Here is a 17,739-nt window from a genome sequence, read left to right as displayed (position 1 = left end):
ATATATATATATATATATACATATACACATATACATATACATATACAAATAGTATGTCTAATGTATTAATATATGTAACCTGTGTATTGACTTGTTTTTTACAAATTTACAAAACAATTGGGATAGCTCTATGTACATCCATGGATATACGTTATAACTTTAGTAAATCTCACCACACAGGGGAAATATCAAAAGGATCAAAAGGCTATTAGATTACATGTCGTAATGATAACGAAAGAACAAAGTCCACATGATGAAAGTAGCAAAGAGAAGCTTATCCATGTCAGATTCAAGTTCACTCAATGACAGAGCATTATATATCTGGACACACTTTAATAAACGTCTCTGTTCGACAAATCCAATATTGTACTTTGGTCGTCAGCATTGAGCTTAGATGACCTTAAAATTTATATCATTCGCTATTCCATCGCTCGTAATCGTAACTTTTCGTTCTGAACGATACGAAATATCTTCCAGAAAAAAAACTTCAATGTGTTTGCTTTTTTCTGTCTATCTCTATCGCATATTCATATATATATATATATATATATATATATATATATTTTTTTTTTTTTCTGGCATTTTAAAAAAGTCACTTTTGCGTCTATCGAAGCAAAGTTTTCAAAGTGGAGTAAGAAATTTAGAAGAAAAACAGGTGAGTTTTTCATATCCACGAATTTTTCTTTTCCGAAGCTTTTAATGCAAGAAGGGTATGTTAAAAGAACACGAACTTTTTCGTTGGTTCTTGATAAGGCTAAAATACGTGTGATACGTTTCGCCTAAACCACCGTTTTCAACGGATATAAAGCAGCAGCCATCCGTCTCTCTCTCTCTCTCTCTCTTGAATCCGCCCTTCTTAAGGAAAATTAGGATATTTCTGATCGCAGCTGCTTTTGAGCGGAACTCGTGTGTGCCTGCTCTAGTTAGCGTGATTATAACGAATTTACGTTACCAGTGAGAGAGCATTTGATCGTTTCTGCTTTTATTAGTGCACGCTTCGTACTTCGATTAAGTCTATGATTCATTCTATCTTCTCGGCGTATGATGTTATCTCTATATAGTTTTGAAGATAACTTCCAAGTTCTTTAAGCATTGCGTCAGAAATCGTGTGCAGCAGTTTATTATTAACGAGTGAAATTATATGTGTAATAATGTATCTATAATAATGTATATACATATATATATGAATATTCGTAAATAAAACGTAAAATATAAATATAAAGACACGAATTATGTTCGTCATGAGATTCTATGTATAATAGTAAAAGCTCGAAATAAATGAAAGATAAAAATAAATGTGTGTAAAGAGATAATTCTTTTTTATCTTAAAGCTTTCCCCTCCTGTCTCTCTCCTTTCATCCAACTCGTGACATTGATCTACTCTTACAAGCCTTCAGCCCGTTCCACCTCCTTGACCTCTTATGTACGAAGAATTATGATGCGAGACTCTAGGATCGTATTGCAATATCGCTGCCAGTTTTATTCGCTCGTTGTGTGGGAGGTAGCCGACATGAGAAAAGAGAGAGAGAGAGAGAGAGAGAGAGAGAGAGAGAGAGAGAGAGAGAGAGAGAGAGAGAGAAAGTCTACCAGAAACATTTTTATGCTTTTTCACGCCTTTTGAATATTCAAAGATATGATCAACGAACGCCTTCTTAACTCGTATCTACATTTATAAATAATTGGACTCGTCTATATTCCTTAGAAGAAAGAATTTCATTTCAAACAAAGTTAGACAAATACTCATATTTTCTTCTAGAAAAATATTTAAGAAGAAAATATCGTTCATCAGCGGGACAAAAAATATCCCATCTCATTATACCGTGTCTCGTATTGTCGCATAATTAATGACAAAAAATGATAAAAGATGGATCGATAAGAACGACGACAGTAGTCAAATATTCCGAAGAAAATTTATGCCTTCATATCGTACTCCAAATGGAACCCTTCCACGTGTTCTTATTTTTTTCTCTTTTCTCTTTTTTTTCTCCTTTTTTCCTTTTTCTTTTTGTTCTCCTCCTCCTATCTCTTTCACCGTCGACAGACATAAAGACGGAAAGTATTTTGCATAATCTCATATCGCTTTGTAAATTTATTCTGGAACATCACCGACTTGCACGCGGAGAGGTAGGAGGTCAAGAACTTTATGCAAACGAATTCAGCTGTCCGCGAGGCGGTACTCGTGATTTTTAATCGCGCATTAAATCCATATCTCAGGATCGAAACGTCGCCTGAAATTCAATTAATTTAACATCCAGTTCATTCATGGAGATGAATGAACGCTTTTGGGTCCTTTGTCTCTCTTTCTCTCTCTCTGTCTCTCTATCTTTTTCTATCTTCCTATCTTTCTTTATCATTCACTTTTACTACAACGTCTTTTGAGAGTATACCAGTTAACGTCGAATTACCAAAAGTTTGTAGAAATAAAAAAAATGAGAGGAAAGAAAGAAGAAAAAAAATGAGAGAGGGAGAGAGAGAGAAAGAGAGAGAGAGACAAAGAGAGAGAGAAAATCTGGATAACATAAAATTTAGGTTAACTACTAGGGTTAGGACAACAAAGCAGAGGCTTTCTCGTCGAATCCCTGACCTATATCCTTTCCAAGCGTAGGTAACAGTTTCATGGCGTCTGCGATGTGAGCTTGAAAATCGAAATTATACTACGGTATGTTTTCCAAGTATACATTAACGTCAGTTTTATTTCTTTTTTCTTTTTTTTTTTTATCCGGCATAAAATTTCAAATATCTAAGAATTACGAATTACGAGTTTTGTTGGTTAGTGTGATTCCTATACTTTTTATCCTGAGTTCTTCCGCTCTATTATCGTCGTCGTAATAACGCCGAGTAGACGTCACGTCTTCCCTTTCTCTGATAATTAGCTTCCGATAATTATTGGCGTTGTGGCCGATCACTAGCAGTACCTTCATCCGTTCAATGAAATTTTATGCCTCGTTCGTTTGTGCTGAATATGAACGAACAGTCATCATCTACGTCATTTTTTCGAAAATGCAATACTTACAAAAGATATGTATCATGGAGATAGGGAAATGTATAATGCTTCAAAAAAATATTCCAATGCCTTTTGAAAGTTAATAACTTTTTCTAAATTGGACAAATATATATCAGGATGGATTAAAAGTTTCTAAATGATTTTTAAAAATCAATTTTTTTTTTGGAGAGCTTGCTGACTAATTCTTGTTATATTATAACTTCAAATTTAGAAATTTTTTTACAATTTAAAAAAAGAATTAGTCTGAAAGGTCTCAGAAAAGAGTAATTGATTTTTAAAATCATTTAGAGACTTTTGAAGAACTCTATATATTCATTCTCTTTCAAAAGTCTCTTGATAAAGAATTTATTTCATTTGTATTTCTTATTGCTGATATAACAAAAAATAATTATTTTTTAAATCCTTCACTTACACTAATTTCTTTACATCTATTTTTAAATTCAATACGCTTTACGTAGTCCAGAAAAATTAATTCAATTTTGAAACGAAGTCCGAATATTTATTTTTATTCGCTGTACCTACGTACTCGCTGTACGTATTTTTCTCGTGGGACAAATTTGTACTTACACTCGCTAGACGAGAACAGTTCGACAAATGGCACTTTTAAGGGCCGACAGTTAAGTTCTACTCTAGTGAGAGCTTAATTCACGCTGGGCTGTACGAAATTCTATCCATTTTGAGTGCATCGTGCATCAAAGATTCGCTTATTCTTCAACGATTTTTACTCGAATTTCTTCGAACGTCGTGTCTACGATTCTTCTTTTTGTCAAATCCCAGATGGCTTTTATCGTTATTAGAGGGAAAAAAGAAAAGAAAAAAAAAAGAGAGAAATAAAGTACCGCAAGTAGAAAACAAATTTCCACGTAGAAAAGCTTTAGACCAATCTCAAGAGATATGGTCGGACTCGCTTACGATTATAACGAGAAAATATATTATGCAATTATGGAGCTTTTTGCGGTAGTCCACTTTATGCATATGCAGTAAATGGTAGTATGCGAAGGTCGTGACCTGGTCAGCGAACAGGTGCGAAGCCACCTATCGATTTCCTTTAACCGAACGACCGACAACCGACAGGTCGAATTCGTTCGTTCGGTTTAACGTTCATTCAACTTCAATAACGATACGATCTTTCACCTATTGAAATAAATCAAATGACGACGATCATGACGACGAGAATGTAGATATAACGTGATTTATTAAATTTATTGAAAAGATTTCTTGAGGAAAAAATCATTTCGTGTAACTTATTACTTCCATTTTTTTCCTTTTGAAAATACGTTTGCGCATAAGAAAAAGAAAAAGAAAAAAGAAAATAAAAAAAAAGTTTAGTAAATTATTATTATTAGATACATCTTCCTACGAGTACTTCACTTTCGAACTTGGCTCGTTAACGAAGCAAAAAAGCAGGAATTTAAAAAGAACCAATCGAGTGTTGGAACTCATCCAAAAACTTTTTGTAAAATAAAAAAGGTCCTATCATTCGTTGATCGCGAAAACGCATTTTTTACTAACGAAATTAACTCCTTATTTCTCTGCTTATCTTTTTCTTTTCTTTTTTTCTTTTTTTTTTTTTTTTTATTTAAATCTTTTAAAATAAATTTGTCCTAATCAAATTTTTTCATAATACTGATATTATGGGATGAAACTAATCTCGTTTTCAACTAGAACGATCTTCCAATTATTATCCAACGCAATCCAGATGCAAAATATACAATCGATCGATCGATCGATTCGATCAATTCGATAAATCATTATTTCACTAAACTATACCTAATCTAATTATTCTAATAGACGCTTATTAATTCGTCTATCAGATACACTTCACCATATATGTATTTTAACAATCCCAATTGAAATTACGAATTCCGTGTTATTATTCCTACTCAGCACCATGAATATTATGCGAATAAGCAAATAATTAAATTATATATGTGTTGCTTTTCAATACGTCCCTAAACGTTTGCGAAAATCATGATTTGGAATTTTATAGATAACTAAAAAAGAAAGAAGAAAAAAAGAAGAAAAGTTAAAACCAAGTCATCGGTAATGGCGAAATAAATGTAGTCGAAAAATGTTTATATAGAAAAGAAGGATTTTACAATAAAAAAGAATTCCGAGTTTTGCTCATTGTCAAGAAAAATGACAACGACTACGTAAAGATAGGTAAGACTTCATGAATAATATATGTCATTGCGAAGAAAATTTGCGCACGGAATAACGTCAATACGACAACGGGTCTTTATTTCCGGAGAAGATAAGTTTGTTATTGACCGAAGTATCAAGTATATCTTATATTAAGGGTATAAGATCGCGATTAAAACTTTTCTATAGTAATTCTACATTGAAAATAGATATAATACATAGATATCTCTTATGCGTGTTCATTCTTTTTTTCTAAGAAAAAATAGAATTTCCTTCGATGTGTCTTTTTGTTATTTTTCTTATCATTTTTTTTTGATTCCCAAGCAATATGAAATCATGGTAAGTTCATTAATTTCAATCGAGTCGGAGATGAAAATTAAATGACGATCGATAGATCACAGTAGACATCGTTTTGTCAAACCAGTCTTGTCCATCGAGCGTATGTCGACATCCTCCATACATGTATGTGTATACATACATACGCACGTACATATATAGATATATACGATAAACTAGTTAGTAGCACATCGACGCTCTACATCCAGGTGTGTCGCCGCGTCCGTCAGTCATTTTGTCGGTAAAATTTATCACGCACGCAAGACCGATGGCCGATATCTAACAACCAACCTAATGAGAGCGACAGTTAGACACATTTGGTAGAAGCACGCTTTCCGCTCGTTATTTGTTACTGATCGATGTCGATAACGTCATAAGATTTCATTGGCTAGATGATGGATATACATTATTTATAATATTTATGAGGACGCGAAATTCATGAAAAATGATATCGTTGAAAAATAATGAATAATAATTTTATCCTATGACGATTTCATAAGGTTAATATCTATTATGATAGATATAAATACGAAACGAATTTTCAGATCATCGAAAAATCTATAGGAACGAGACACTAGGAGATTCGCTCGAGGCCGATGCTGAATAGTGCAGTTTCTGATGTCATATCCTTCGTACAGCTTCCATAAATGAGATTGGAAATTCATCGAACGAGAACAATCTAGGATATCCGGTCTATCAGGAGATTTTAATGAACCCAGAGGCGAGTTCAATTTGGACGGTAATCTTTAAACGAAAGTGACGATGACAAACGTTAATAATATAAATCGATCGATCGTTGGACTAGATTCCTTTTAATTCTCTGTCTCTCTCTTTCTCTCTTTCTCTTTCTTTCACTACCCGTAGTGTTTTATGCAAACCGATAAGTATCTACGGCATTTCTTCGCGTTAAGAAAAGCCGATAAGTATCAACGGCAAGGTAAACTTACGATTCACGCTCCTTCGTTTATCGTAAAAGTCAATCTCCATTCAATTTCGTTAAGTCGACCCTACAATAACGAATCGCATGGTTTTGTTTTTGAAAGGACGTTTCGATAACGTCACGTTAACGTTAATGGACCGATGTATTCCAACGCGAAAATTCGTCATATAGAAAGTAATATGACGTATGCTTTGAGCTTTATGTTTTTCTTCACGGATAATATATTTAACGAAGTTTATACCTCGAAAGATATACGCGAGAGAAGGATGAAATAAAATCGACGAACTAAATAACTTGGAAATAATGCGAGGAAAGGATATAAAATTTCATTTCTACGTTTCTTCAAGCTTTCTTTCTTTCTCTCTTTCTCTCTCTCTCTCTCTCTCTCTCTCTCTTTTTCTCTCTCTCTCTCTCTCTCACTTTCTCTCTTTTTCTTTTTTTCTGTATCACGCTATGAAGAACACAATCTAGATAGAGAAAAAAATCTTGCCGGCCAGAAATACGTCATTACAGCATCTACGAGAGAAGCTAGCACTCCATCTTAATTCCCCTACTTCGCTCAAAATTAAAGTTACTAGAGCCAGAGGCTTTTTCTTTTCCGTACGAAGAAATACGTCTCTACTCAAGAGACCAAGCAGAGTAATATATCTCGAATGCCTTAGGTGCCATTGAAATTCTCCAGCGAGCTAACTTGTCAATTTATGGAAAAAGCCCTTAACAAAAAATCTTTTCGCTGTTCTATGAATAACAATAATAATAACAATAATAAAAATATTAAGAATATTAAGAATATTAACAATAATAACAATAATAGCAATAATAAGAATAATAACAATAACAATAATAATAATAATAATAATAATAATAATAATAATAATAATAATAATAATAATAATAACAATAATAATGATAATAATAACTATATGAAAACAAACATAAGCTTACATCAAATTATATAGAAAAAAATAATAAAATAATATTATTATTTTGACACTCAATGGCGGATTGAAATTATCGAAACATTTTCTATCGCATTAAAAAAATTGTATGTAAATTTCTCAGATTAAATAACGAAAAAAAATATATAGTTGTTGAACATATCATTCGTTCACTTTACTATTATCTATTTTAATTTGGTAGTAAAATCTAGAGATAATTTTGAAAAGAAAAATAATCTACATAATGTAAATAATGATAGATAATATTATAATAATGACAATGATATAATATCACAAGGTAAATAACAAGGAATACAATTAATTCAAAAAATGTATTATCTCTCATCCTCTACATCTTCTCACGTTGAAGTGGTTCGATGATGAAATACGAACTACTACCTAATCATTTCACTGATCGCACGCGGGTATTGACATATCGAATGAAAAGTTGCCGTCATCATGGCGCAAAAAAAAACGAGTCGCTTCGTCAAACGTTCGAGGTTAAATGAGAATGAATTTAGCGTATTCTAAGAAATGGTGTATTTTTGTAAAGAACTCGCAAAGTAAAAGTCAAAGAAATGATTTTAATCTTGTTTCGTCGCGCAATCACGTTGACCTTGTAGAAAGAAAGAAAAAACGAAAAATAAAAAATGCTGTAAGAAAGATAAAGAAACACAGAGAGAGAGAGAGAAAGAAAGAGAGAGGAAGAGAGAGAGGAAGAATTTGGTGGTCGAATTAGAGCAAATCCTCTCGACCCCATCGTCTTTTCTTGTTCGTGAAAAGTAGCTAGAGAATAAAAACGAAGTGTTCGCGGTCGGGAGCGCCTAAGGGCGCTGAAATACAGAGTAGTGGCGGGGGCAAAAGTACATTCTCGACGCCCACGGCATGCTACGGCACCTCGAAGGGCACACCTCGCACGTTCGTCGCTCAGATGCTCGCACCATTCTGACGACAAAGGAGAAAATCCATTGCGAAACTCGAAAACTCGTTTTTCGCTTATTCACTGTTCACCGACTTACTCTCTTCTATTTCCTTTCTTTTTTTACTTTTTTCCTCTTTTTCTTTATTTCTCATTTTGTTATTTCTTTGATTTCGAAATATCATTTCCCCTATTATATCCCTTTTGATATCTTGTATTACATTATTTTTTTCACTTAATTTACACTTATATCTAATATATCTTCTTTAATTTCATATATAAAATTACGTTTGATTGAATCTGTTATATCATCTTTTCAATAAATTAAATAGATACTATTATCATTCAAAAAAAAAGAAAAAAAAAAAAAAGAACAAAGTCTTCTTTTTCTCAATCCATTCTTTCTCCCACCGTCCCTCGTCTTTTCCATTATTCCAACGACAAGGATGCTCGGATCAATATCATTTTCCTAAGTGGCTCGTTTCGTGGTACACGTTTCCCCGTAATACCTGAGAATATAACCCAACTCCTTTCTCTTCAAGGCGAATTACGAGTGACACCATTTCGGACATATCATTTCCTTCCTTCCTTCCTTCCTTCCTTCCCTCCTTCTTTCCGTCCTTCTTACCTTCTTCCCTTCCTTTATTTCTTCCGAGTCTCTGGTGATTTATCGCATCAATGCGTTTCGATTGCTCGCCGATTCGATATGTTACTTTCGATTCGAGTAATGACTCGTATTGATGGATGACCTCTAAGCATCTTGTATTAGATATTCTTTCCTCTCTATATTCATATATATCGATCTATCGGAAATGTTCTACGTTATTCTATTTGATTTACGTAATGGAAGATACTTTTATATGATAAGATGTAATTCGTTTTCTCAAAGAATTTCTCTCGATCTTCGTCTCCATAGCAATCCTTATAAATTCGATCAATTAAATCGTGCCAGCCGTTCGCTCTCCAACCTCAATGCTCAATAATACCCGTAAAGTGCTTTTATAAATATATAGAATCTCCGCGCACGACTAGAGATACATTTAATGTTGCTTTCTTTTTTCTTTCTTCACGGATATTTCATACTCGTCGATTGTATTTATATATTTTATATTTTTAATTGTAAATGAATTAGACTCTCAATAGTGTGAGAAGATTGAAGGAAAGAGAGAGAGGAAGAGAAAGAGAGTGTATGTGTATCTAGGTATCATAGAAATAAAATTAATGTATTGATTATAGTCGTTTGAGACCTCATAATGACTGAATTTATTAATAATATTCCAACGTGAAATTTAATTATTGATCATTTCAATCGGATCGATTATGAAACGATAACGGAGCATATACAGACACCTAAATGTACATATAGATGTCTATTATTTACTTTTATTTATATATACATTGTCATACGATCGATAACTAAACTTCATTTTCATTTAGATTTTCGAGGTCTCGCTTCGTGCTGAGTTTTGTTAAAACCTTGAAAAATCGTATCCCTCCGTTAGAAATTCGTTTCTTGAAAATTTACAAAAGCCGAAGATATTATAGCAAAGTTATTAAAGGTTTAGATGTTATTCGTCGTCGATGTAAAACATACTGATCTTAATAAAAAAAGAAATGTTCCATATCGATTAGTATCGTTCACTTTTACTTTTGTTCTTAATCGATAACACACAGTACGTTGCACAGATTCGAAAAATCATTAACTACATTATTGATTTATCGAATTTACCAACTATCCGAAAGCCATAAAATCATATATCGACACAGGAATTTGTATATCATTAATCGTATTAAAGTTGAACCAATTAAAATCCCGAGAGGTAAAGAGAATTCGGTTCGTTGATTTCGCTATCACCAATACTAAATATTCTTTAATACTGTCCAATAAATAGAGTTTTGTCTTTATCACACTTTCCTAACGGATGCATTTAACCTTGGATTTTTTTTCTTCATTCGTACGGTCTTAACTAGATTTTTTTCTATTATCCTCGAGATTTATGGGTGACCGTACTAGACGTCTAAAGGATATTTTGTATCTCACTCTCTCTCTCTCTCTCTCTCTTTCTCTTTATCTATCTCTCTTTTTCTCTCTCTCTCTCTCTCTCTCTCTTTCTCTTTATCTATCTCTCTTTTTCTCTCTCTCTCTCTCTCTCTCTCTCTCTTTCTCTTTATCTATCTCTCTTTTTCTCTCTCTCTCTCTCTCTCTCTTTCTCTTTCTCTATCTCTCTTTTTCTCTCTCTCTCTCTTTCTTTCTCTTTCTCTCTTTTTCTCTCTCTTTCTTTCTCTCTTATTCTTTCAAAATCGGTCCATCTCTGTCCGTTTACGTCGTAGCATTCCCCCTGTCGATCGAAAGGAAACTTTTCACTACACACGGCAATATCGCTGAATCACTTTCTGTAAGATAAACAACAACGTCAAGAAGAACAACAAGGGAAAAGGGAAGACAGGAGAAGAGTGGAAAGAGTTAGGTAGAGTATCTCGAACGTAGAGAAAGGAGGCATAGTTGAAATTTCAATGAAAGACTTACACTAACCCACATAGCTAACCTCGTTTGTATAGGTAACTAACTTCTAGACTACGTTCGTGGAATTTTCAAAAATTTAGGTAAAACTAGGATGTTGAAACGTGTTTCGAACGAACACCAGCAAAAATGCTACATAGAATGGATACCACAACCAGGATTTCGCTTTTCCACGTTCTGCGGAGGGTTGGAGTAGTTGCACGAGCGGGACGTACGTCAAAAGTAATTAAACTACAATCGTGTCTAATGGCGAGCCAGATAACCGCTTGCTCTGCGAATGGTAGCGTCCGTTCGTTTTCAAGCGTGAATCGTACGAGGTTGTGGAACGACTGTTGAGATTGTAGCTCGATCGAATCGTTAATTTAACGCGATAGTAGCTTAAACATAGAGACGTCAGAAAGTTCCGGATTGGATTTTAGGAATTGATCTTCTATCGTCATTGATATTTTATTGTCAAATACAATATTTAAATATTTGATGTCAGATATAATAAAAAAAAAGAAAAAGAAAAAAATTGCGGAATTAAATATTAAAATAAATTCGAACGTTAAATCGTTTCGTATCGACGGAATTTAACAATTAATTCTTTTTCATAATATTTTTTTCTTTTTTTCTTTTTTCTTTTTTCTTTTTTCTCCTTTTAACAACCGTTATCGATCACGGTTTAGGAAGGATAACCAGAAGAGAATTTCGGGGCAACATAATTTATCGGCTTCCTACATCCTCATGGAATTCTACGAAGCCGAGAGGGATCATACACGAGTAAGATAAACGTTATATCCGTTGGCTGAAATATCGGCCGCGAATTCGACCAATTTCAAAGTCTCGTATCTTATCCGTTGCATGAGTTTCTCCAGCTTCAACGCATTTCAAGACGAATAAGTAAGTAAGTAAGTAAGTACGTAGTTTTCTTATAAGGATAGTAGCAATTAAATCAACCTTTTGTCTCCGTTATCCATCCTTGTCACAGGGGCTAACCTCATTACATGGAAAGCTTCGTATAGTTAAAGCGTTCATTTTACCTCGACCCGATCTATGCATGCATACACCTATGTTGTTTATCTATGCTCGACGATCCTCTACCTCTCCTCCTCCTCCTTCTCCCCCTCCTCCTCATCCTTCCTCCACTTTATACGTAAACATTGTGTGGTCATACAACACGAAGCAATTAAGAATCGACATACCATAAAATAAATTTTATATAAGCTTTTCTTACGATTTTAAATCATTTCTTAGTGAGAGTTAACAATTTCGAAATGCGTTTCTCGTTTACTTATTCGACAAATGAAATAAAACAAGATGAAGAGAAGAAATAAGCGGTAATTAAATGAATTCGAGAGTGCCCTATTACAATTTGCTTCTTCTTCCGAGGTGAATCGTGGGGACGTCATAAACGACTCTTGGCTTACGCCTCGGTATTGCTAAATATTTAACGAGACACTGTAAAGACGAGATATGCTGTATTGCTAAAACTAGCTGCGTTCGCAACGACGATAGCTTGAATGTTTATAGCCGAGAGAAATGGAGAAAGATAGATAAAGCTTTGTAAGCATAGTGTTGCAAGCGCGAAAAAAAAGCCACGAGACCGATCGATTTGCGAAGGAAAGATCGATAACGTGTAGCTAGTAGGTTAGTAGATACTTAGCAACTCTTGGACGTGTTTCGATGGAACATTGGAATAATAAAACTTACTAGAAAAAAAGGAGAAAAAAAGAAAAGAAAAGAAAGAAAGAGAGAGAAAGAGAAAACGAGAAGATCTTTTATCGTGTGATTCCCAAAAGGTCCAGTCCAATTAAAACTTTTCACAGCTATTTCTTTGTCGAGAGATCGACAATTTAAATTGTAAAAAGGAGGAAAATCAACTGCTCTGTTTTTGAAGCACGAACGATTTATCGAGAAGTCTACTTTAACGAGAAGGAAAGAAAAAGAAAGAGAAAAAGAAAGAGAGAGACAGAAAGAAAGAAAGACAGAAAAAAAGAGAAGATCCTTCTCGCTTCTTATGTTCTAACGCTGATATATGTACGACGAACAAGCCATTCTCACTTTCCATAGGCCATTTGCATTTTACCCTATCCAACTCCAACTCTTCTTCCTCCTGTTCTCCCTCCTCCTCCTTCTCCTCCTCCTAACCCACACTTTTCAACTCTCGTTTATCCGTTTTCTACAAAATCGCACTTTAATAGCACCATTCGCTATGGTGGATGACAAACGAGCCGGTGGAAGAAAAACAACTCACTATTCGCGATGCGAATCCCACGGGATTCATCGGCCCTGACATTTAAACACGCGTCCTACTCCTATTTTTTGATTGGTCTAATACGCCTACACCCGTCTGAACGAGCAACGACAACACCTGAAGATAATCGTGAAAATTACTAACCCAAGCCCCGACCTGAACTTTCGAAATCGAATATAAAAGAAAATAAAGTTGGTCTTCTTTGATCGCATTGAAACACGCAATCGTTCAGGAAAATTCGATGAATAGTTCTTTTTCGTTCTTATTTTTTCTCTCTTTCTCGTTACAAGTAATTTGAGTAAGTTATAAACAAACACATTACGAAATGCTAGAAGTTGAAAGTCTGTTTTACTCATACAAGCTGAGATCGATAGTACTTGAGATCGATAAATCTTAGTTCTCCGTATCTGTCGATCAATCGTTAACACATCGAAAATTTTTATTCGTTCATTCTTATAATTTTTCTTGGAAGAAGAGTTTTAATGTTTTATCATAAATACCGATTATAAGGAAAAAACATTGACTCAAACTCTTTATCAAAATCTCTTTTTCAATGTTTTCGATCTAAAAAAAAATCATCAAACTTATCTATATTAATAAATATGCTATAATATAATAATATCTCGATTATATGAATAACTTGCGAGACAATTTAAGAGAAAATATATGTTATATATGTGTATATATATATATATATATATATATATATATATATATATAAAAGATAAAATTATTATTAAAGAGTCGATTAAACGAGAACATTTAGAACGGAATTATTCTCCCTTCAAATACTTTCTAATAAATCATGAGTTCGCTTTATGTATCCGTATAATCGTGATTGCAAGCGATATTGGTAAAAGCATTACCTGAGATCGTTAGCTCTGTGCATTCTCATACCACGCGGCGGATGTCGCGGGGGTGGCGTGCACCTGCAGTCACAATGCATGACGCAAAGGGCGACGCTAGTTGCAAGAGTTACAACCAAGGGTGCCGCGAAGAGATGAATGATCGTAGCTACATGCGCCTCCCTATTATAAGATGCCATCACGATGCTGCCATTAACGCGACTGTAGTAACACGGAAACTTTGCACCCTCGTAACCCATGTCACGAGTAAAATTCTCACAATCTACGACCGGTGGATAACCGCAGCCCTTGATGTTAACAAGAAGTACCGCCTCGATGTCGCCACTCGTTGGTGCTGTCGTGTGGGAAAAACAAACAATACATCGGATTTAATTTGTTAATCTGATATTAGGTAACAAAATAGTTCGTACAATTTTTTTTCTTTTTTTCTTCCTTCTTTTTCTTTTTTTTTTTGAAATTCTTTATCACATTCTGTATCTCACGTGGTTACGCGACCTATCTACGCGTGCGCGTCAATCGTTGAAAAGCATACTAACATTAAAAAGCATACTAACTTGTTGAATTACTTAACAAAAAGAAAAAAAGAAAAAAGAAAAAGTAAAGATTACTATTAAAGAGAAACGGTGGATCTTACCAGGAGTAGCAGCGGTGGTCGTAGTTGTGGTTGTAGTAGTAGTCGTAGTAGTGCCACTAGTTGTTCCCGTATCGTTTTTCATACTATCGTTGTTCCAAGGTGAATATGTGACGTATATATGTGTACACCTGTAAACGTCACTGGTACATCCCTCCCGGCAAGAACTCCAAGTGCAATTGAAAAGACCCCAAAGTTCCTCTCGTCTGGAGGTCGTGCAGATAACCGGTTCCGGTGAGAAATCGGCGGCTAATGTACTGATCGCTGGATCAACGTAAAGCGGTACCAGGAAGAGGAGGGCGGCGCCGCCTGAGGTCGCGACGAAGGCCAACGCCGAGGTCGCGTAAAAGTTTAGCCGCTGACGGCAGGTACGCCGTGGCGGTCGGCGCCTCGCAGCGCCAAATCCTAACTCCAACAGTTTGCGACGACGTAATTCTCGTTCCTTTGACTCACGTGCCTCGTTTTTCTTCTTGTATCGTTCTTGACGATGATGATGATGATGGTGATGATAGTGGTGGTGATGGCGATCGCTACCACTTTCTCCTCCACCTCCACCTCCGTCTCCAATATCGCCTCCTACGCTCGAGCTTCCGAGGCTCTGTTGTCCGTAATAACGACGATGATGATGATGATAATCGTTCTGGCACTGGCACTGACAATGACAGTGACAGTGCCCGCAGCTCGCCTCCAACAGAAGATCCGAGCTGCTTCCACGCATCACCCACCTGCGGCTCTCAAAGAGGCGCCAACCCGATCCTTGTTCTCCTCGTTCCTTCGAATCTCCTCGTTGTCTTCTTGGCAGACACCGAACGACTCTCTGATAATCGCCACGACTCGGTGCCGCGATTCCCTCCTCTAGGATTCCTTCCGCTAGGACTCATCGAGCGTCCTCACTTACCGGATCACCGCGACCGATCCTTCTTTCTTCTTCTTCTTCTTCTTCTTCTTCTTCTTCTTCTTCTTCTTCTTCTTCTTCTTCTTCTTCTTTTTCTTCTTCTTCTTCTTTTTATTTCTCTTCTTCTTCTTTCTCACTCCAATACTTTCAAGTTTTTTCGACCGATTTTCCGTCGATAAGCCGATTGATACCTCCTCTCCCTTTTATGTTACTTCTTTTCTTTTCCTTTCAAAACAATTTTTAAAAACAATTCTATCGATCATAATCTCTCATAGATTACGAGACCTTCGTTGAAACGATAGGAACGATGAATCATCGCGAAATGAATCAATCTCCTGGATCATTCCTCATATAAATCCTCTTAAAATCGTTATCTCTGATCTTTAGGTTGTATCGCGGGCGCGCTCGACGACAACAGATTCGATATTTTCAATGCCGTGATGGTATATTCAGCCGCAACGGTATGTTCAGCCGCGCGGGGCTTTACAAACCGAATCCGTGAATCGTTGCTAAGCCGATCGCGAATCTGGCACCTCATTGGATTCTCTTTTAATTAGCGGAATGTTCATAGCTCACTGGACTCAATTCGCGAGCAGGTGGAATTCAGAAATTCGACGATAATTCCTTTCTTCGAAGTTTTATTACATTCTTTTACTTTCTATTTCATTTTTTTTCCCTTTTTCCTTTTTTGTTTTTTTTTTCTTTTTCGTTAGATTATATATCGTTGTCTCTCGTAAAGATAGGCCTTCGAAGGGAAAATGTAAACTTCTCCACGGTAACTCACTGAAATCTTCATTAATGATACAAAGAGAGGGTCAGAGTCGTTGTCTTCTTCTTAGACCAAAGATAAAACTCAACTCAGCTAGTCGTCGTTTCCTTTAACCTCTCATGATATCGTTCTAAATTAATTACGATATTCTCTCTTAAAGGAAGAAGATATCCCGTCGTACTCCTTGATATTATTATTTTGTGAATGTCCTTTCGTTGATTCTTCCTACTTGTTTATACATGGAAATAACGAGTAATCTATGTAACACATTACCATATCCTTTACTCTCTCTCCCTTTGATATCTGATTCTATCAGTATAATCTCTTTTTAATTTTTCTCCAAATTTTATTCACTTACGAATATCCTTCAGTATATAGTTCTTTTCTTCGAACAACTCTAGTTGCTCCTTGACATTTTCCAAGATGTCCCGCCTTTTCTATCGTTCTCCTTTTCTCAGAAATTTTTCTTTGTCGACGAGAAAGAAATATAGAGAGATAGACAGATAAATAGATACATAGATAGATAGATAGATAGATAAATAGATAGAGAGAGAGAGAGAGAGAGAGAGAGAAAAGGAAGAGAGAGAGAGAAAGAAAAAAAAGGGAGAGAGAGAGAAAGAAAGAGATAGAGATGGAGATAGATAGAGAGATAGACGGAGAAAGAGAGAGAGAGAAAGAGTTAAAGAGTTAGACTGAGAATATTGAATCACGCGTTACAACGACGTTATCCTACGATCGATCCTTGCACGAACCACCTGTACTGATGTATACACGAGAGCTTTCTCCTCTCCTCAGGCGCGCGCTTTGTTATATTCTTCTTATATAAAAGAGAGAGAAAGAGAAAGAGAGAATAGATAGAGATGGATAGAGATAGATAGAGGTAGATAGAGAAAGAAAGGAGCATAAAAACAATGAGAATTCTTGGATATTGACAACGGTAACGATGATAATGACGATGATGATAAAAAGGAGGAGGAGGAACAAGAGGAGATAGAGACGATAAGCCTCTTTTGCTCTTACGAAAAGGAGCCGTACTTGTCTGATCTTGTGTGTCCCGGCACCATCCGCCTCGCGGACCGCGAGTTAAAACGCGACTAGTCGTCCAACGTCGTACAAAAGTCCTCGATGGGACAGGCTTTCGTCCGAAACGACAGGGCGGGGTTCCATATGCGCATGAGCGAGTGCTACACTCTACCACCCTTATCCTCCTCTCTACATAACATAACTCCATCGCGCACTACGGTGCATCCTCCTTGTTTATGCTCTCTCGGCGAGTCCTTCCTCTTTCACCTCCCACCTTTCTCCTTTTCTCTCTTTCTCTTTCTCTCTCTCTCTCTCTCTCTCTCTTTCTCTCTCTCTGTTTCTCTCTCTGTCTTCTTTACTCTTTCTTCTTCTTTGATACTTCCCTCCTTTACTTTCTTCCACCCCTTCTACATATTTTCTCATTCCTTTCCATAAGATTTCATCATTATCGTCCTTTAATTACGTCCAATAATTAATCCAATATTTTTTTACTTTTATGTTTTTTTTTTGTTTTGTTTT

At 35.7% G+C, this 17,739-nt stretch overlaps 1 protein-coding gene across 15 annotated transcripts in view; it reads right to left on the bottom strand.

The window, feature by feature from the left end:
* Positions 1-17,533, bottom strand: part of LOC124950028 — a 128,574-nt gene extending 111,041 nt beyond the window's left edge. For 3 of the 15 annotated variants that reach the window (XM_047496102.1, XM_047496099.1, XM_047496101.1), the window contains exons 1-3: positions 17,233-17,530; positions 14,537-16,663; positions 13,903-14,236 (exon numbers count right to left, since the gene is read on the bottom strand). In XM_047496102.1, coding sequence (XP_047352058.1) covers positions 13,903-14,236; positions 14,537-15,251 — 1,049 coding nt within the window. In that variant the 5' untranslated portion in view covers positions 15,252-16,663; positions 17,233-17,530. The other 12 variants (XM_047496090.1, XM_047496092.1, XM_047496093.1 and 9 more) reach the window with 12 other exon arrangements.
* Between the last annotated feature and the right edge of the window lie 206 nt (positions 17,534-17,739).

This window comes from Vespa velutina, chromosome 6 (assembly GCF_912470025.1).
Source record: "Vespa velutina chromosome 6, iVesVel2.1, whole genome shotgun sequence".
NCBI classification, from domain to species: domain Eukaryota; kingdom Metazoa; phylum Arthropoda; class Insecta; order Hymenoptera; family Vespidae; genus Vespa; species Vespa velutina.
Note: the sequence above shows the minus strand (reverse complement) of the source record. Positions and strands in the feature narration are given on the sequence as shown.